Source organism: Coccinella septempunctata, chromosome 4 (genome assembly GCF_907165205.1).
Source record: "Coccinella septempunctata chromosome 4, icCocSept1.1, whole genome shotgun sequence".
Lineage (NCBI taxonomy): Eukaryota > Metazoa > Arthropoda > Insecta > Coleoptera > Coccinellidae > Coccinella > Coccinella septempunctata.
In genome coordinates this window covers 9,113,147-9,134,514 of record NC_058192.1, presented here as the reverse complement: position 1 = coordinate 9,134,514, position 21,368 = coordinate 9,113,147, and the positions used below count along the sequence as shown (strand labels likewise).

Below are 21,368 nucleotides of genomic sequence, written 5' to 3'. Positions count from 1 at the left end.
GAGTTTGGGTCCATAGTTTAAGAATTATCAAGCAAAACAAATATTAATTATCTATCTAGTTCATTAGAGTACTATTGTATACTGTATGTGTCTTGAGTGTTTGAGGAGGAGAAATTCTTAACATTTTTAATTATTTTGGTTATATCGCAATCCTTGCTACTAATGAAAAAAAAGAATTTCTATTTCCACCTCTCAGCTGATCATCTGACTTTTCAAAGGTATGTCATGAAATGTCATCACAAACAAATCAAAACAACATTGATGAATTTCTCATTTTGTACATGCTGCAATTCATCAAGAATGTATTTATTTAATATCGAAGATTTGATTTCTCTAGAGAAGAATACTGTTTGAAAAACTACTAAATGTGTATCGCAAGACGAGATATGGATTGTGTTTACGAGGCTTATTTCGAATCCAATAATCATGAGCCAGATGATATTCCTAAAGTTTCAGTTCCTCTCTGGATATTTGGGAAAAAATACAACGCATTGGATGGTGAGTTATTTAATCAATAGTTTTTGTATACAATCAGCAAGTTCTTTGCAGATATAGCAGAAATTCGTCAGGATATAACATCGAAACTTTGGTTCACTTATAGAAAAAATTTTGTTCCGATTGGTGGCGATAACGGATATGTTTCTGACAAAGGATGGGGTTGTATGCTGAGATGTGGCCAAATGGTTTTAGGACAGGCTCTATTATTCTCACATCTTGGCAGGGACTGGTTCTGGGAGCCAGGGACAAAAGATTCTGTTTACTTGAAAATATTAAAACGATTTGAAGATGCTAGGCAGGCTCCTTTTTCTATTCATCAAATAGCTCTCACTGGTATTTCTGAAGGAAAACCTGTGGGACACTGGTTTGGACCCAATACTGTGGCACAAGTACTGAAGTAAGGGATGGGCATTTGCAGTGTAAATCCATTTTCATTGAACGTTTTTTATTTCAGGAGATTAGTCAAATATGATGAATGGAGTTCACTGGTAATCCACGTAGCTTTAGACAATACTATTGTAATAAATGATATAAGTATGTAGAGCATATTCAGATTATGTGAATCATAATAAATTTCTTGTTTTTCAGAGGAGTTATGTCGAAAAAATGATATAAGTACAAAATTACTGAGAGTAAGTTGGATGCCATTGTTATTAGTAGTGCCTTTACGATTAGGATTGAATGAAATGAATCCAATATATATCTCAGGGTTGAAGGTAATAATCTGTTTATATGCTAAATTAGTAAGAATATTAACTATCAAAATCATACATCTTTATAAAGAGTATCAAACCAAAAACTAGAAAAGTTTTATTTCTTGGAAGAAGTTTACTATTGTTGTCTTCTTCAACTTTCATTAGAATTCAACATAAACATCGAAGGTATCTCAATTACTTATGATTTTTTCTTTATTTCAGAAATGTTTTCAATTTAAACAGAGTTTGGGTGTTATAGGAGGAAAGCCAAATCTAGCATTGTATTTCATTGGATGTGTGGGAAACGAAGTAATTTACCTTGATCCTCACACAACCCAGAGAGCTGGAAGTGTGAACAATAAGGAGAATGAAAGTGAAATCGAAATGGATCTCACTTACCACTGTAAATATGCTTCTAGGATGAATATGAGCAGTATGGATCCTTCTATTGCTGTTGTAAGAAAATAACTGTTATTTATTTGAAAAAATCAGGTTTTCTGTATGGAATGGATGAACCTCTCATCCTCAAGTAGTTACTTGTCATTGCAATCCATCCCTTGATGCCTCTAAAATTCTAGTATTTTTGTACTCTGCCTATACCTATATTAATTTTCCATTAATGTAACTTAAGTGTTTGTTTTTTTTTTATGTTTCAGTGCTTTCTTTGTAAGACAGAAGGAGAATTCAATGATTTATGTCAACTTATACAGGACAACTTGATTTTAACAGAAAGGCAACCCCTTTTTGAAATATCAGTTGAAAGACCAACCCAATGGGTTTCTACGCCACTCACAAGTCCAGATGCTGTAGTGGCAGAAGCACCAGTTTCAAGTAAAGTGATCCTTTATCTCAAATAAGATATCAGACAATAACAAAGTTTTTCTAGGTGTTCCTGGTGCTCCAAAACTAGATTCCGATAGTGACTTTGAAATCGTGTAAATGCATCATGTGTGATCGGTGAAGCCTGCCCAACAATTTTGTTACTATGTATTTTATCTGTGTACAGTTTTTTAAGAAATAATTACAAAATATTAAATTTATACTTGATTGCAGTTCCACTGTATTATTCATCTTGTCACATCATGAAATGAAGTCGTGTAATATGCATCATTCACAAAGCGAAATTATTGCTTTAAGAGACTGAATGTTTTGCATCATTTTCAAAAATAAAATGAGGCCGCTCTAGATATTTTTAAAAACTTAAACTTTCAAGGATTGATGCAAATTCATCATTGTATCCGTAAATTTTCCTTCTGCTGTTAAGGAAATCAAGAAAATACTTTTCATTTTATATGAAGAGGTTTCATAAATCAATTCAATAAAGAAATCTGCATTTTCTAAAAATTCGTTTCATGCACTTTTTTAAACACATTTCTGTAGGTTTACATTCAATTTAAATACGAATTTTTAAATATTCTGGGTGGTTAAATTTGTATATTTTGGGAGGACTAAATGGATCAGAAGAGTGTAAAATTTAAACTAAATTTGTTGTGAAGGTAATGCGATGCCGCAATTTTCATTGGAAGAGGATATACAGTTTAATCAATTTCTAATCGTTCTTATAGGGACAGGAAGATAGTATTGTTGGCTTCATATACAGAACAAAGAACTCATTGTTAATTCAGGAGGAGTAGTTGTCAATTATCAGCTTCTATTATAAATAATATGATCTCATAAATTTTTAGTAGTCTGTTACTCGCCAATGCTCAAGTGAAAAAATTCGTTATTGGAAATTAGAAGCAAGGGTGAACTATTCAAGGAGTAGACAGTATCTGAATTATGGGCATAATAAATTGCAATGTGAGTGTTTCTACGTTCAATTCTTTCATTCTCCTTTTAGTACCATCTCAATATGAAAAATTATTTAGTTTTCACCTGAAATATTTTTGTTTTGAAAATTTTTATTTAGGAAATGAACAGTCAGGGATAAGATCAATTATTTGTGTTATCTTCGTCCCTTTTCTCCTGATTCGTCATCGAAAGAAAAAAACTAGGTTGGTTTGTTATATAGAACGTTCAATAAAAAACGGTCAAGTAGGAATTCATTGTGATAAATTAAAAATACTTGTAAAAATAATCTTTTTCACCTAAGATTCCTATTTGAATGCTTATAACATGACAAGCGTATGTTATAGAAAAAGCACGTTAAATACAAAAACACATAATATACGAATGTTTACGGCCATACCACGCTGACAATGCCAGTTCTCGTCAGATCACTGAAGCCAAGCAGCGTCGGGCGCGGTTAGTACTTGGATGGGTGACCGCTTGGGAACACCGCGTGCTGTAAGCTTTTTTTTCGCCTTTTTAAATTGTCATTTGTTCCAGTTTAAATGTGTTTGTATGCATCACTTTTAGATGTACTCCAACTTTGTTTAATTGCCAATTGCTACATATGTTTCGACCCCTACGAAAATAATGGGGTCATTTTCCGGCATGTGACAGAAACTCGTCAAATTTTAAATAACGTTGGAGTAGACACGAAAAACTGTTACTTTTTCTTCAAAATTCCCATATCTTTTTGTTGAGACCGGAATTGGAAGCCTCTTTCTCAATGTGCTAGCATGAATGAAAGAAAAAATGAGTCTTCACTTCTTTATTTGCAACAATCATGTCTAAACAAACTTTGGCACAACATAGCAACTCTTCATATAAACTTTTTCAATTGTAAATAATCATAAAATAAAAAGATCCACTGCAAACAAATTAAAAGGGCAGGAATAAAGATGAAATAATATTCCTGATAAAATGCAATCATCAAAAAAAAAGACTGCAGACTTCAAGGAATTATATCAACATTTTTTTTTTCATGAATTTATAAATTACAATAAATAAGCAGTAAAAAATTTTAAAACAAGTCATTTCCATGTGATGCTCAGGTAAGAAATTAATTTCTTTGGCTTCTATAAAATTGAATATTAAGGGAGCAAGTGACCAAGTTTTGACCAGAAAATATACAATGAAAATATGATTTAGTATCTTACATTATATTGCATTCATCACTTACTAGAAAATCAATTTATTATTTTTTTGTCCAAAGAAATTGTGAGAAAATAGTCTAAAAGTATTCTGGTAGTAGTTTTATTCATCATTTATTTGCTGTTTGCTTGTTATTCAACATCCCTTTCTTTGAAATTTATGATAATAACTGTGATATTATCCAAGGAACCTCTATGATATGATTGTAAAGTCAAACTTTTTGCTCCAAAATCAGGTTCATGAAGTCGTTCCTTAATAAAAGAAACAGCTTCATCATTTGTAAATGTATCCCACAACCCATCTGATGCCAAAATTACAAACATTGGCTTGTGATCTTTCAACTCGAATGTTAAAATATCAGGATCAGCTATAACAAATTTTTTGTCTTTCAATGGATAATCACCAAGTGCTCTAGAAGTAGCTAAGATTCCTGCCACCCTCCAAACACCATTGAAAGTCACAAATCCACCAGCCTCTTTTATTCTTTTACGTTCCCTCATTTGCTGTGGTTTGTGATCAAATGATAATGGAATAGCATTTCCACGTCCATCACACATTACACCTCTAGAGTCTCCCACATTACCCACAATTAGTTTACTCCCTTCTAAAATAGCTATTAAGGCTGTTGTTCCAGCTACATCAAAATTTTTCTTAGCTGCTTCAAGTAAGGAATGATCAGCTGCCAAAACTTCATCAGTTATCAATTTACCGTAGTTAACAATGCCACTCTTATCAAAATAGTCAGTAGCTTCAATTTTCTTGACCATTGAGACTTTACCTGCTTTAACTTCTCTAGTTATTGGTCTACTAATGTTACTAAGCTTATCAAGTAGCTCTGGGTCAGTTATTTCTTTCCCTTTTGATTGATCACATTCATCAGTTGTTGAAATTGTTTTTTTGAAACTTTTTCTTCTTTCTACTAAGGTTGGAGTTTTTGGCTTTTCAATCTTTTTTTCTTCCTCTTCAGCAGGAGGTTCTTCTTTTCTCATTTGTTTTTTACCAGATACCAAATCTTTTATTTCAACAACTTTATCATACAAACTTTGCATTAGCTTCTCTTTTGCATAATTAGCAGCAAACTCACCTCCATGCCCATCAAATACAGCAAATAAACCCACGCCTGTATTATTTATATTATCATTGATAACAAATCTATCTTCCATTTTTGGTCTTCGTCCCTGAATAGCATAGGCAGCAATATGACCTATCTTCATCTGCCAACTCTTTTCAGCATCTCCACCCCCAAAAAAGCTGAGTTTATCTACTTTATTCCTTCCATTTTTATTGATAGTGTACTGCAATCTCCCTAATAAATTACGACTCCATATATCTACAGCTTGCATATAAAAAAAAATTAACAATATTACAGTACCGCAGATGATAATTTCTGGTTTGAGCATATAAATTCTGAGCATTCGCAATATATTGTTAGAATACGTGATGGGTGAAAAGTTCAGAGGGAAACCCCATATAATTTTCGACATTATTTTCATGTGCGACACATAAGTCTGGTACAAAATTTTGTCTTCTAATTCATCTTCCATTTTGAAGTTATTTTGGACTAATCATTTTATAGTATCACCCTAATTTTACACTGTAGCAAAGCCAAATTAAGATATTTGGGATACTTTGTCATAAAGTTGTCGTTCGTTACTGCAATCGAGTTGGAAAATTTGGAAATCCTTCAATTCATTTGCTTCAACTGCGAAATTCGCAAATCTTTTTATCGTTTCCTAAAATAGTTTGAGACATTATTCCAGTAAAGGTTGCAATCTTTAAATTACCTTACGAGGAGAAACGTCCAAAATATCATGAACTGTTAAATTCCCTTCAAAATAATAAATATTGCTTTTCTCGTTCGTAGTTAAAAATGCTTATGACATGAGCATGAGCGCAAGATTACCCAATTCCCACCCCCAATTGACAATCAATTGACAATTTGAATGACGTAAATGTCACTTATGTGACAATCACAAACTGACAAATCAAAATCTAACTGACATTTCATTCCGCAATTGTGCCTCCTAAAATTCTGTGAAAAATCAGTAAACAGACTTTAAATTTGAGTTAAATCATAACTTTGAATAAAAAGGAGTGCAAAAACTAGCTTTCCCGATCCTCCCTGAACATTGGGCGCTGCTGAAATAAGCGTTTCCTACGCATAGGTTGAAAATAAGTTCTATCTAGTCTTGTAGTTACTTTGGAGTAGTGAATGAAATGATAATTTTCCACAGGAGATTTCGTTATGTGAAATAATTTTAATAAAAATATGAGTGAACGTAAGTTTGCCAGAGGTTTGAATAAACCAGGAACAGCTGCCCAACTCAGAGAAACTGTATCTCAAGTCGTCAGGGAAAGCACTGTACAGGTATGTCACTGAATTAATGAATATGAATGAGGTACCTAGCATGTTATTTTCTCTAGTTACCTACATACATTTGAAGCTAATACAAGCCATTTTCCCAGGGCAATAATTTCTTAAATTACATAATTGAGATTATTTTGGATAAATAATTATAGCGCATACGTGCTATATATCTACAAGTGCGCCTTTGTACAAATATCATTAAGTAATTTTGAATCCGGAAATAGATACCTATATATAAATTTTCAATTGAAGGCACTGTTTCAATGGCGTATTATGCGTTCATACGCTTGAAATATTCCTAATTGATTGCACCCAACATCCTGTGCTAAATTGAGATCTAATTAGGATCTATATCCTCTTGCTCATTTACTTCCCTCATTCCCCCATATCACTGTTATTCTTATCAGAGACAACCTGATGATGATGTCTCTGTTCCTATTGAAACTTTTATCGAGGTCAAATTCGAAAAACCAATATAGGATCTTCTTCATGTTGCAAAAAATATAAAAACAATGTGGATGATCCACTGATTATTGAGAATTGCATCTAGTTTTTTTAATGAATTCCATTCATAAAGCTTCTTCGAGTTTGAAGAGTTTCATTCAATTCTTGTCTTCTAGTTCAATGTGCCTTAAAAAATTTCTTGTCTGAAATTTGCAGTTTAGCACTATATCTATGGAATATCGTATAGTGCTCCTAGCTTGATAAACTGATCGATTCAATCAAACTACTGTTAAAATAATGAATATACATCACAGACATATGATATCGGTGGATAAAAGTACAGACAGGTCAGATGAGATTAGTTTATGATTATATTGATTGGTCTTGTGTGTTGAATCAGACAATCTACCAAAATCAGATTTATGTGACTCAAATTACTCGGGTTACCTGAAAAAGCTCAGTCGAGGCGTAATGTAATTGATTATTATGGTTTGGCTGTGTAATTAAAGAAGGTGAGACATGGTCAAGGTCGGGATATTACATGAATATCCGTTCCCGATATGCTTGAAAATCAAGATTGCGTTGAATATTGAATTCCAGACAGATTGGATTATCCAGATATGGTCCACTGGTTCAGAATCCAACGATAATATGCGTGAACACATGGGTTCGATTATGTCTCTAAAATACTCAATTTCCCTCAAAAATCTCTGCAGATACGTCTGAAGGTGTATCTTAAAATCGTACTGCTGCATGAAGGTGTAAAGAATGGAACTCATTAAGGAAAGGAGAACGAGAAGTTTCCTAGAAAATAAGAAAAATTTCTGTGTGACTTTCACAGGAATTTGTGCTCCTTTGTTTCAAAATAATCATCTTGTACATAGGTCTATTCTTGAAACTAGGGAGTAGACGCTCTTCATAAATCAGTGCAATTTTAGATAATGTATTTCAATACACTCTTTGCTAATCTTTCTCTCTGAAATGTACAGAGTTTCTGGCGGATTAGACGTTTATACAGAGTGAATAAAAAGTAACGCACAAAATTCATATCTTCATTATTTACTCGTTTGTAGCAAAATTCTCCCAACCGGTCAATTTTTATTTAAAATTGAGCAATTTTCATCTGTGAGGAAGTATCTATCTTCTAGACAAAAAGTAAATTTTCAAGAATTTTTGGGTCAAAAACGGCATAAGTTATGACGTTGTAGTAGCTTATGTGCGAAATGTATAGAAGTATACACGTTTTCTAGTAAATCGAAACCCAGTATATTTCATGAGTCATCAAACGTTATCCTTGAGAAAATAAACAAACTTCTATTAATTTGCGAGCATTAAAACACAAGTGCTCCTCTTCAAAACTGATGAATCTAAAAATTCCACAATCTCTGTAGTAGAGAGCGTTAACTCAGGTTAAGTGGCTAAGGTGCGGCTTGATTTGTGTAAATATTCGCTATTAACCAGATAGTCACTCTCTACTAAATTGTTTACAATGAATCAATGATCTCATCGTCAATATTCAATCGTTAATCCACTATGTATGTAATAGAATAAAGCAAATGTACATTCACCTGCTCGAATTTACCATAATTCATTCGTCAGGGGTCCCACATTCATTTGACCTGCAAGTTTTATCTCAAACTACACCATTTTTCCTCGATAATTGTGTTCATTAATGCTTTCAGCCAGGTTGTGCGTTCAAACGTTTACGAGATCTTATTTTTTGATTCAAAATTCAACCAGATTACCAGCTCTGTGAAAGTCCCCCAATTTGCTCCGCCACTGGTAGAATTGTTATAATCAAACAGTTTGGCATCTCCAAAAACTCCAGTATAATGAATTTTGTTCCTCTCTTCCAAATTTCTACAAAATTATGACAAAATTACAGGTTTTTGAGGTTCATTATCAAAGGGCTCTAAATTTGTCAAAATGTGTGATAATTTCCAAAGATTGAGTTTCCTCACACTCGATCTACACACATGGTGTTGAAGTTGTGAAATTTACCCTTGAATTCCCCAGTTTGAGACGAGTCTGATTGAAATTTTCATAGTATGTACCTATAGTAGTATGAGCTCTTAAGGAAAAACAATCGTACAAAATGTCATGATTTTAGCTGCGGCAGTTCCGAAGAAAATGAATGAAATACATTGTACCAGGTCGTACTTTTGAAGTGCTATAGCTCTGCAAGAAACATATATTATAAACAAATATTTTTTTAGTTGAATACGTTTGCGAATTTTGGGACACCTGTATAGGTAAGGAAAAACGAAAAAAAAATTGTTAGGCTATCTTTCAATATCACGAGTAGATACCTACTTGAATTGAATAAACATATATCGTTTTAATTGATCGTTTAGATGATTTAGGAACGCCTGAGACGGTATATCATCGTAAATATCGAGATCAAGCACCTCACACAAATTTCAACTGGACTGACCCAATCCATATATGCTTATGCGATACTTAAAACCAATAACGTTTGATTGATCGGTACCCAAACGCTAAAACTCAATATCTTCATTGATACTTTACGTTCCACGACGGTCGCATTCTTTCAGCCGCTGTTTTTATCAGCGTCGATATTATTTTATCACGTTCGTCGACTTGTTTCCGCCTCGGCCTATGATTCAGATCGCCCAGTTTTCCACTTGTACCTACCGCAGGATGCGTAATTTTCATTCGCGCCATCAGAAATCCCCGAATTAAGGGGGATTATGCCGTTTTGTACCCAGTTCGTCTAGTGGGAAATTCGCGGAGATGGTCAGGTTCAAATTGGTGCGAATCATATTGGAGAGGGTTGAGGAGAATGAGGAAAATGAGGTGTGATCGTTTGTTGAATCACGTCGATGGCGCAATGGTGTTTCTCACGTTCATTTTTTTCGTTTCAGATCAAGCCCCAGTTGGTGGAACCGTTGGATTTCGAGAATTTCCTGTTGAAGAACAAAACAGTGCTGCAGAATGATCCGCAGAGGGAGCTGCTTATATATCCTTCCGATGACATATCGGTATGTTCTTTATATGTACATATAGAGGCCAGTATTGGCTGACATAAAACTTTTCAAATGTAACACCATTCATGTCCAAAAATTTTTGCTATATCCCGAAAAAACTCTGCCAAAAGTCGGTCCAAGCATTGGCGAGCTGGTGTAATGTCGGCAGAGGGTCAGGTAAGCTGTGTAATTGCTGTGACATTGCAGACCAGACATGTTCAGTACAATTTGTACAACAATACTGAAAATGTGATTCAGGTGCAAAAAATAATATTTTTTCTCGAATACCCACTTCAATTTTTGATTAGTATATTTCGTTTACTTGAAAACCCTTCAACGAGATGCACCGTTAGTAAGGGTATACATTGCGACAACGCCACGCCTCCAACCAATGAAAGTGCATGGAATGAATACATTGTATGCTCGGACAAAATCTTCTTTTCGAAATTTCTTCAATTTTGCGCCACACTTTGGTTTCTTGAATCGTCGTCGATGACTGATGTAAGTGTTTTTTTTTCAGCAAGTTGTTTTACCTCGGCGCTATCGAACAATCACTTCTAGCATTCCATCGAAAAGTGAGGTTGAAAACTGCAACCTTTTCACCAGGGAGTGCGTAAACACATACTCCTCCAACTGGAACTTGGTACATTATAAATACAATGCATACTCAGGAACGTATGTAGATCTTCCTAAGCTGCCCAACAATAAATTGAGGGAAGAGCAATACGAAGTAGATATAGACATGGATGCAGTTGACGACGAAAAATCGAACGTCGACAGTGTCACCAAAGAGGGTTACTTGATGAAGGGGCCAGAAATAGGTAGGAATGGATGGTCCGGAAGAGTGAAATTTAGACCTATTCATTGAGTTCTATCCTCTTTTCTAATCACTAATGATTCATAAGAAGTGAATTATTATCATTTTCATAGTGTTGTTCATTTCGAGGGCAAACTTACAATATAAGCTCTTTTATATACCAACCCTATTAAAATCTAGAAAGTCTTTCTCTGTCATGGCCCTGAATACCCTATTCACTATTAGTAATTAATGTGATATAGTTTTTAAAGAATAAATATCTGATTCAATATATTGAAACTAATATAAATATTTTCAGGATCCGAAAAACACTTTGTTAATTTAGGTTCGAAAAGTTTCAAACGTAGATATTGTTATCTGAAGCAAGAAGTAGACGGTACCTACATTTTAGTACTGTATAAAGACGAGAGAAAAGTAGACGCAAAAATTACCATAGTGATGGATTTTTGTACAGATGTGATAAAGGTGAAACGATTAAACCCAGCTGTTTCAAACATACTTTTTCACTTCAAACTTTCAGAACTCTAAAAGAGGTAGATACTGCTTCGAATTGAGAATGTCTTCGGGACATAAATCATACTTGTTAGCCGCTGAATCGGAGGAGGATTTCAAAGATTGGCTCAGTAAACTCAATTCGATCTTACACCATAATAAATTGCAAGATGAAAAGAGGGCCGCATCGTTAGAAAGAGGTAAGTTTCCAGAAACCTCCCTTGGAGGGAATTCAAACAATGCTCCTCAAGTTGCTGTGTAAAGGATCCACCAATACTCAAAAGATTAATGTTTCAGATCGTAAATCTCCACCATCTTCACCTCAAATTCCCATATTTGGCACGCTGAAAGGTCTGGAACAAAGCATGAATCCGCAACTGATCAAATACGCAAGGGAAACGGATATGAGTATAGCGTCGGCGCGCAAAGAAAACAGGGAGAAATTGTTTCCGCTCTACCCCCAATTGGCGATCAACTTGAAACAGTCCAATTCTAGTCAAAATTCTGTCGAACCATACAAGGATATTTTTGGGCACAGGGTACTTCTGAAGTGTGAAAATATCAAATTCAAACTTCAGGCAGTGGACGAAAAGAACAACTTGAATCAGGTGGAACCATATCATACCTTCTTGTGTTTATACGATGCCAGGAGCGGCAGGAAATTGACTGAAAATTTTCATTTCGACGTTAACAGCGGAAGTATAAGGAGTGTAATGATGAGGGGAAGATCGGAAGATGATTCCAATTTGTTACCGAATGAGGTTTCGTTTGAATGGATTGCACATCCTCAGCAAGCACTGTTGAGCGTCACTAACCCCCATCCCGATATTTTCTTGGTTGTGAGGATCGAGAAAGTATTGCAAGGGGGTATTTACCAGAGTTCAGAGCCATATGTTAAAGCAAGTAAGGACCCAAAAATTAGTCTTAAAACTTACAAAAATATAGCGGCATCTTGTCAGAGATTGGGAAATTATAGAATGCCTTTTGCTTGGACTGCTAGACCATTATTTAGGTAAGCTTTAATATAATACCCACTGAGAACTTTTACTTGACACTGTCTTATCTTGCTGCTAATTCAACTTATCCTTAGGGGATAATATTATGACATGCATTGATAGAAAGAATCTTGTGAGAAAGTAAAAACACATTTCCTTCTAAAAATTTTTTCAGATTGTATAGTAATGAATTAGATACCACTTCAGATTTTCACGCCATATATCGTCAAGAACCAAATAAGCTGCAAGATGAAGAGTTACTAAAAATTTTAATGGAATACCGAAAACCGGATAAGTTCAACAAATTTACTGTGATACCTGGAAGTCTCCAGATTTCCATTTCAGCTGTTACCGAACAGCCACAAAGTGAGTGCTCCTTATCGGAAATTATAATCCTTCTAATGTTTGAGCTTCATTAGATCATTTTCTCGGATCTCTATCCTGTTTGTTATTTCTTTCAGATTCTCTGACAACCTCTCTATCACCTCTAAAACCGTTTCCAATACCGCCTGTGTCTGAACCCGTAATCGAAATAACAGAGTTTGGTGGTAGTTCTGAAAAAGAGGTTCACCCTTATTCCTCCTTTGTAAATCATTTATATGTTTACCCAATAACTTTGAATTTTGATACTCAGAAGACTTTTACAAGAGCACGAAATATTGCATGCATAGTTGAGTTAAGAGATTCAGACAGTGAAGCTGCCACAGGACTAAAGGTAAGTGAATTTCTTATTTTGACTTCGTGATCTTGCTCTGAAATCATTGATTTGCAAACTCTTGCAAAATAGTTAATTTGGAATGAATATTTTGAGTATTTTTGTCCTCTGGTGCAATTCAATATCGATTTTCAGTGTATATATGGACGTCCTGGCCAATCCCTCCTAGTATCTTCCGCTTCTTGTTCAGTTATTCATCACAACACAACTCCGTTTTGGTATGAAGAAGTGAAGATTCGGTTACCAATCAAAGTGTGTCCCTCGCATCACCTATTGTTTACTTTTTACCATGTTTCCTGTGATATTACTAAGAAAAGAGAGAACGGTATTGAAAATTGTATAGGATACGCATGGATTCCCATTTTACACAAAGGAAAGATAAGTGTCGATCTGCAAAATTTACCTGTTGCTGCACATTTACCTCCTGGTTATTTGTCAATTCATCCATTTGGATTAGGAAAAGGGGTAAGAGTTCTCATTGAAATTAAATGGATTATTTCTTCAATATTATATTCTGCATTTTTATTCAAAATAAAACCAAAATTTTTATTGCATACACAATTTTCCGAATTTTATTTCCATTGATTACTTCATCAAAAGAAACATGACTGTATCAAACACGTTATTTTTGTGTGGAGCATTGCATGAAGCAATATATATTGTTTTTCAGAATGCTGGTCCTGATATCAATTGGGTGGAAGGTCAAAAACCAATTTTCTCAGTTAATCTGAGCTTGATATCAACAGTTATCACCAAAGATCAGCATCTGTTCAACTTCTTTGCTCTAGCAGAGAAATTAATTGATACCAAACCTGCTGCCATACCATCTGATAATGAAACAACCAAAATTCTCAAAGCACTTCACGCAATTCAACTATCTACCCTGATATCATTCTTTCCAACCATACTCAACCAATTATTCTACCTATTGGTTCATACAGGAAATGAAGAAATCAGTTTGAATGTAATAAGAGTGTTGATAAACTTAGTACATATGATTTACGAAGCGAAGAGGACAGACATTCTCAATATTTATGTGAAATATGTGTTTGTGAATCCCTCAATGAGTAAAAATGCGAACGTGCACGAAGAACTTTGTAAATATTTACCGGTTATTCTGGATCCTGGTAATACGGACTTCTTGGTTGTGAACAAATTTATGCATCATTCTAGTTTCTTTTTCGATATCATCATCAAGGGAATGGCTCAACACTTGCTGACTTCGGGGAGGATAAAGGTAAGTTAAGAAGGGAAATTAAAAAAAAAAGTGTTTTTGAGATATTCAAATTTTTTAATATCGCGAGTTTTTTTCTGGGGGGCAAGCAGCATTATGCTGGTTAAGTGCCTGGATGGGTGACCGCTCTGGTTATGAATTTGAAAAATCAGCATCTGAATCCGTGCTCTCATTTTCTGCTTGAATGATTTGGTCATTGAAATTTTTAACGATACTTTTCAGATGCATCGACATGAGAGATTTTCTGCTGAGTATTTACAGAGAGTCGAATCTTTAGTAAATGTAGTTATACCTTACATACTTTGTAATTATAAGGAGAAAGAAGTGGAAACAAGGGAATTAAATAAAAGTTTGGCGAACTTTCTGAAGGTATACCTTATATCGCGAATGTTTGATGATGATTCTTCATTATGATATTTTTCAGAGGTGTATCTCTCTGATTGATCGTGGATTCGTATTCAAACTGATAAATATGTATATGGATAAATATAATCCAGGCGATCCTAGAATTCTCCAAGAGTTCAAATTCAGCTTTTTAGAAATAATTTGTTGCCATGAACATTACGTAGCCTTCAATTTACCTATTCAGCACACCAAACTAAGCCCGAAAAATGGTCGTTCACCAACGCTTTCACAAGAATATACATTATCAGAGGAGTTTTGCAAGCACCACTTTGTGGTAGGTCTCCTACTTCAAGAAATAAAGACGTCACTGAACGAAATGATACATATTCGTAAAATAGCCTTGGCCACTCTTAGAGACCTCTTAGCCAAGCATGAAATGGACGATAGGTTTGAGAGCAGAGGGCAAATGAACAGAATTGCCCTGATTTATGCTCCTTGGTTGAGTATCGTACTTGAGAATCTCCCTCGCGTCGACATAATGGAGAAAACTGAAGATGGAAATATCAGTATTGTTAATAGAATGTCTTCCAGTGGTTCTTTCATGTTTGCCAAAAGCTCTGTTGCGAGTGAATCGACTCCTAAAAGCCGCCATAGATTCACTTTACACGTCGATAAGGACAGTCCGATGCACTTTAGGAATTCCGCTTTTTATGACGCTATTGCCGGACAGAGTAAGTCCTTGTTGCCGAAATATTTCTAGTTACTTAAGATTTCTACTCAAAAAAGTATTCAATTAGCCACCTTAAAACCAATATATTTTGTCTTGAAATCGTGAAATGTTGATGATGAAGAATTGATGTTTCAGCTCTTATTAATGGTCATTCGTTAAGCATTGATTCAGACATATCAACAATGTCAGATTCCCCATCTGCAATGTCGCAAGAGACAACAATAGTGAATGAAAGCAACAGAAATGGAGATACAAAATCCCACATAAGATCAACATCAATGCATGTTCACAGATATGACAAATTCCAGGCGATGGAAGTCAAAGATCTGCTAGTAATGTTCCTCTTCGTTGTGAAATATCTGAGTGAAGAGCAACTGATCGCTTGGTGGCAACAGTCCACTGACAGTGAAGTTGTAAGTTTCTTTACAACCTTAGAGATGAGCTTGAATTTCTTCAAATATGTGGGGAAGAGGAATATAACTGTTGTAAAGTCTCAGTCAATGGATAACGTTAAGAATAAAACGACAAAGGCTCATACACTTCCTGCTAGAATGAATCCTTCTGAAATGAATCACGAGAATACTGGTACTTTGGTAATTCATACTGTAAATAGGGAAAATAGGACAAGCTCAGGTAAATTGAGATTTTCTGTTGCAATCTTCTGAAAACTGTTTTGATATTTTTCAGAAGATGAGGTTCTCAAACAACAACAAGCAATCCTAGAGCAGCATCTAGCTTCAGAAGTTGGGATGGTTACGCTGGATTGTATGGGATTATACTCGATGAATTTCAAAAAAAGTTTGATGGAAACCAATGGGGAGAATGAGCTGATGAGAAAGTTCTTTGATTTATACTTAACGTTCTTACAACTTGGACAAAGTGAAACTTTATTCAAACATGTTTTCGCCGCATTGAGAGCTTTCATCAACAACTATTCTAGTGTTTTATTTCAAGGTAAGAGGAAATGCGTGCTGCCCCATCAGATTCATAGCTTAAAAAACTCGAAAATCTATACAAGTCTGATCATTTGATCAAACTTCGATTTCAGGTAATGCAACTCTATGCGGGAGACTGTGCTATGAGCTTCTGAAGTGCTGTAACAGTAGACTTGCTGGTATTCGTCAAGAGTCTTGTGCCATTTTATACCTTCTGATGAGAAGTAATTTCGAGTTTACCGGCAGGAAAGGTTTGACAAGGGTCCATTTGCAGTTGATTATTTCTGTATCGCAAATGTTAGGAAATATAATTGGCCTGAACAATGCAAGATTTCAAGAGAGTTTGTCTTTGATTAACAGCTATGCTTCCAGTGACAAGGCCATGAAGGGAACAGGTAAGTTCATTGATTTTGATCTGCTGATTTGGAGTTTTTGTATGTCCTCATTTTCCACTAAATTGGAAATTATGAAAGGTGTTACGAGATTTTTGTACTGCTTCTTGAAAAAAATTTCTATCAAATTTCGCAGTTTATTATTCATTCAATTTTATTCCTTTCAATACCCTGATCACAGACCTGTCATCAGACTGATCCATATTATTTATCAAAATATAACTACCTGATCAACTATTGAACCTAGAGCAATTAAAACTTTACTATTCAATGGATAGAGAGAGCAAATTTAAAATCGAAATTGATTCTTTTGTCCAGCAGCTAATTATTATCCTGAGAGCAATTTGTTTTGTGTATTCACCTCTGAAAAATGTTGACACAGCATCTTTGTTTATAAACATTATTAGTCATGCTTCGCAACACAATGTTGGTGTTAGGTATGAATTAATTCTGATATGATTAGTTGACTGCTTCATTTTCTTTAGTTCAGTTTTCATTCAGGAATGGTAGGAAATAATTGCTATTCCATTTCAATCAGTATATTATGCATACAATATTTTTTCAATTTTGATATTTGGTAGAATGATTGAGGGTGGCATTCAATCAATTGGTCTCCATCAAAAAATATTTATCCATATTTTTATTTTTGAGAAACTTTGGGTCTATTGCCATAATTTAAACTACAGAGCATGAGCAGTGTAAGCATTGTATAAGGACAATACAAAGACCATGTGGTCTTTATACAATGACAATAGTGTTGTCCTGTATGGTGTAAGTAGTGACAACACTCTCTGAGGTTGAATGTACAGAAGAGTAAACACCCTTTCAGTTAATTTCAGTTCAAAATTTTTTCATAAAGTAAGTGAAACATTGAAATCTGATGTCACATTTCAATAATATAAATGTGTTATTGAAATAACTTGTAGCTTTTTAAACAATGGATACCCAGGTGTCTTAACAAAGTGTGTGCAAAAACAACTGAATTGTTGGAGTTTGAATTATCTTCACCAGTATGAATCACTAACTTGCTGATGAATTGTAAATTCAGTTCAGTTCATTATTTGAATCATTTTGAAGCCGAAATGATAAGCGCTGAAGAGCGATATCCCAGTATGCAAGATACTCAACTATTAGTCATTCACTTAATGACCTCCAAACATGAAACGCAGATTAAACAGAGGAAGTTTTTGGTTTCCTGTTGTGCTTCAATTGACACATTAGTTCCACTCTGCTTCAAAAAATCATAGGGCTTATTTTTCAGGTTTTCCAAACGAAGTGAAAGATTTGACAAAACGGATAAGAACAGTTTTGATGGCGACTGTGCAAATGAAGGATCTTCATCATGATCCAGAAATGCTTGTTGATTTACAACACAGCCTGGCAAATTCGTATGCATCTACTCCGGAACTGAGACATACTTGGTTGGATAATATGATTAAAAATCATGTTAGAGATGGAAACTTTTCAGAGGTCACTTTAATGCAGAAATTTAAAAATCAGACCATGACATTTCTTTATTTCAGGCGGCATGTTGCCAATTACATATTGCAGCTTTGATGGCTGAATATTTGAAACTAAAAAAGATACAAACATGGGGAGCAGAGGCTTTCGATAAAATCTCCAGTAATATCTCGAAAGATGAGAAAGGTTTGAAGTTGGATGCAGGTGTTCAAGATATTCAATACACAGAGTTTGTCTTGTTAGACCAATTAGAAGCATGTGTAGAGTATATCAATAAGGCGGAAAGATATGAAATTATGGGTATGATCATTGAACCTATAACATACCCAATGAGCTGATAAATAATGTTTCAGGTGAACTGTACAAACTGATTTTACCGATGTATGAGAAACAGAGAAACTACGAACTATTGAAAAATGCTCATACGACTCTTGCCCAGAACTATGAAAAAATAATAGAGACCAACAGATCGGGCAAAAGGTTATTAGGGAGGTACTACAGGATTGTATTCTACGGTCAAGGGTTTTTCGAAGAAGATAGCGCGAAGGAGTTCGTATACAAAGAGCCTAAGGTGACCTCTTTGAGTGAAATTACGGAGCGACTTCAAAAACAATTTTCCGATAAGTTTGGCAGCGAGAATGTGAAAATGATACAAGACTCTGCACCGGTATGGTTTCTTTTCTTTTGAAGGATCATTGAGTTTCTACGAACCTCTTTTTTTATAGGTGAATCAGAAAGAATTAGATCCGAAGCTGGCATACATCCAAGTAACGCATGTCACGCCTTATTTTGAAAAGGAACAATTGGAGGAACGACAAACCGAGTTTGAACAAAACAATGACATCAGTTGTTTCATGTTCGAGACGCCATTCACTAAGGATGGTAAAGCCAGGGGAAGTCCTGAAGAGCAGTGGAAAAGGAGGACGATTCTTGAAAGTGAGTTGAAATTTATCAATGCGAAAATATTCATGGTAACTCTCAAGCGTTTTCAATTTTTTCCTTTCTTAATAAGTTATCGTCGGTATATACTTTTTTCGTAGGAAAACTATAAAGTCTATAGAAAAAACGTTGGAAATATTGAGTATGTGACTCAGTCAGTTTTTTTTTCAGCTGCATATTCTTTTCCTTATGTCAAAAAAAGAATTCAGGTGAAGTCGAAAAGATTCATCGAACTTAGTCCTATAGAAGTTGCCATAGATGAGATGCAAACCAGAGTGGCTGAGCTTGAAGAAGTGGTTTTCACTCGCCCAACAGATGCGAAAAAATTGCAGTTACGTTTACAGGGAAGTGTTTGCGTCCAGGTTAACGCAGGGCCTTTGGCTTATGCAACAGTATTCCTAAGTACAAACTCTTTGTCTATTTATCCAGAGGACAAAGTCGAAGAGCTCAAGGATATCTATCGGTAAGTGTTTTAGAATATGTATTTATCCATCACTGAATATTTTGCTATAATGATCTACCATGAAGAATGTCTTCAATAAAGACCGAAGTTGAAAAACAAACAATTGTCACATGTATTATCTTCATTTTCCGGATTTCTCATGTAGATATTGTAAATACGCAACTTTTTCTCTAGGGAATTTTTGAAGATTTGCTACTCAGCACTACAAATCAACAGCAAACTGATCACAGCAGAACAACACACCTATCAAGAACATTTACGGGAAAATTACAAACAATTATGTTCGTCCCTTTCTGAACTTTTCAAAGAACCTCTTTGGCCCCATGATGATACCGGAAGCTTTAAGAGGAACAGTATGGCACTTTTCAGCTCCATAAGTGGCGCTTCTCAAAATTCCAGTACAGCATGATTAAAGATAGGAAAAAAGTGTCTTGCCATAAATAAGGAGGAAGTATTCCAATGTGAAATTGAGAACATTTTCCAATTTGTTTTTGAAATTATCCCTCAGTTTTTCAATTATAAAATATTCTCAACGTAGAAGTAACTCTTATTTACTCGATGGAAACCCAACCAAACAATGTCTGGATCTTATAAGTATGATTCATGTTTGAAATTAACCACCTTGTTTAGGTATCCATCTGTATATGTATTGATTAATATATACTTTGTGCAAAACATGATTATTGAGGGCATTCAAACAGTAAATTAGATGTTCCCAAGAGAATTTTATGAAAATTCTTAATATAATTTTATTTGTGATTAGGATGAGATTTAATTAAAATGAAAACTGACTAGGTAGAGAATGTGTCCATTGTTGTTGTTCTGTCCAGAATGTACCTATTGAAATTCTATTAGTTGCCATTTTATATTTTGGAATACTACCTATATCCTAAATTAGTTTTCATTCAGTTGAATTATGCCATTTTATAAATTATGTATTATATTTGTTCAAATTTTATTATTGTTACAATATATATAACGAAATATTCAGTCAATAATAATGTGTGTCGATAAACATCACTTCTAGTTAACATTCATAAGTGAATTTTGTAGATTTTAGTATTTGATACAATATTTCTACTTTTATACAAATCTATTGATTCTCTATTTGCCCAAAAATGGGGTGTTTCCACAAGAATAAAACTATGCTGATTTAGGTTTTCTATAATTTGAATCAAAATTCCAAGCGACACTAGGCAATTTTTTTGAGTTCAGCTAACGATTCGTCATAATTTGCAACTTCGATAATAGTTCAGAGAAGCAACTTTTTGTTAATATAATCTATGTCTTCGTCTACTTCCTACATCAATGATCATATTGCTAACATAAGAGACTATGTGACATTTGAAGGAGTGAAAATTCTATTTTTATATTTTATTTAATTGATTTTTATATTAAATTATTGTACCTACTTAGATTCATGACATTTGAAATGAATATTTTAGGTTAATCGAGACAATATTATTTTGTCAGCATTCCAGTGGAAAAGATCCTTTTATGTTAATTTGCTCATTACTTGCAACAGAATTATTTCTCTTCATTCCTCTCTATCACTGTAATATTTTATTTATGTATTCTACTGTTAATTTGATCGATATTATGTGCATTATTGTTGATATCAATGTTTTTGTGTGGGCTGTGAGAATAAAAAATGTTACATGTCCGACTCACTTTTCAATCTCCCCCTTATCATTTCCATTTTTCCTCAAATGTGCCACAGATTGAACGTAAATAATGGGAGAATTTTAAATCAATGTAGTGTAGGTAAGAAAGGGAAGTCCCATGAAAGTCAAAGTTCCCCTTGGTCCCAAGTCCCATATAAAAATGAGTAATAGTACTACTTTCAATATGTGCCGGGAGAACTCTTGGCTCAGGCTAG

The 21,368-nt window shown here is 34.5% G+C and overlaps 3 protein-coding genes and 1 non-coding gene across 4 annotated transcripts; 3 read left to right on the top strand and 1 right to left on the bottom strand.

Annotated features, from left to right (window-relative positions):
* The first annotated feature begins 224 nt into the window (after nt 1–224).
* LOC123311147 (cysteine protease ATG4A) lies at nt 225–2,245 on the top strand. Its single transcript, XM_044894944.1, has 7 exons — nt 225–498; nt 550–895; nt 953–1,032; nt 1,087–1,214; nt 1,416–1,649; nt 1,850–2,024; nt 2,080–2,245. The coding sequence occupies exons 1-7, from the start codon at nt 366–368 to the stop codon at nt 2,130–2,132; spliced, it is 1,149 nt and encodes a 382-aa protein (XP_044750879.1). The 5' UTR covers nt 225–365; the 3' UTR covers nt 2,133–2,245.
* Nucleotides 2,246–3,367: 1,122 nt separating this feature from the next.
* Nucleotides 3,368–3,486, top strand: LOC123312622. Its single transcript, XR_006537659.1, has one exon. It is a non-coding gene; the product is annotated as a 5S ribosomal RNA (ribosomal RNA).
* A 288-nt stretch (nt 3,487–3,774) lies between these two features.
* On the bottom strand, nt 3,775–6,106 carry LOC123312327 (protein phosphatase 1L). The gene is made up of 2 exons (XM_044896697.1): nt 5,957–6,106; nt 3,775–5,905 (listed from the first exon to the last, which is right to left on the bottom strand). The coding sequence occupies exon 2, from the start codon at nt 5,714–5,716 to the stop codon at nt 4,304–4,306; it is 1,413 nt and encodes a 470-aa protein (XP_044752632.1). The 5' UTR covers nt 5,717–5,905; nt 5,957–6,106; the 3' UTR covers nt 3,775–4,303.
* A 95-nt stretch (nt 6,107–6,201) lies between these two features.
* Nucleotides 6,202–21,152, top strand: LOC123312328 (dedicator of cytokinesis protein 9). The gene is made up of 21 exons (XM_044896698.1): nt 6,202–6,540; nt 9,870–9,986; nt 10,492–10,792; nt 11,087–11,253; nt 11,309–11,480; nt 11,578–12,292; nt 12,451–12,641; nt 12,737–12,990; nt 13,126–13,455; nt 13,661–14,227; nt 14,447–14,593; nt 14,649–15,300; nt 15,435–15,932; nt 15,987–16,253; nt 16,348–16,629; nt 17,888–18,096; nt 18,150–18,387; nt 18,441–18,754; nt 18,813–19,023; nt 19,198–19,489; nt 19,664–21,152. Exons 1-21 carry the CDS (start codon nt 6,442–6,444, stop codon nt 19,896–19,898), a joined length of 6,258 nt encoding a protein of 2,085 aa, XP_044752633.1. The 5' UTR covers nt 6,202–6,441; the 3' UTR covers nt 19,899–21,152.
* Nucleotides 21,153–21,368: the final 216 nt, after the last annotated feature.

Coding starts and splice junctions, on each gene's coding strand:
- LOC123312327 (XM_044896697.1), bottom strand. CDS start 5,716: ATGGAAGATGAATTAGAAGACAAAATTTTGTACCAGACTTATGTGTCG.
- LOC123311147 (XM_044894944.1), top strand. CDS start 366: ATGTGTATCGCAAGACGAGATATGGATTGTGTTTACGAGGCTTATTTC. Junction 1,650..1,849: donor TGGATCCTTCTATTGCTGTT/GTAAGAAAATAA, acceptor TTTATGTTTCAG/TGCTTTCTTTGTAAGACAGA. Junction 2,025..2,079: donor GGCAGAAGCACCAGTTTCAA/GTAAAGTGATCC, acceptor AAGTTTTTCTAG/GTGTTCCTGGTGCTCCAAAA.
- LOC123312328 (XM_044896698.1), top strand. CDS start 6,442: ATGAGTGAACGTAAGTTTGCCAGAGGTTTGAATAAACCAGGAACAGCT. Junction 6,541..9,869: donor TCAGGGAAAGCACTGTACAG/GTATGTCACTGA, acceptor TTTTCGTTTCAG/ATCAAGCCCCAGTTGGTGGA. Junction 12,642..12,736: donor TGTTACCGAACAGCCACAAA/GTGAGTGCTCCT, acceptor TATTTCTTTCAG/ATTCTCTGACAACCTCTCTA.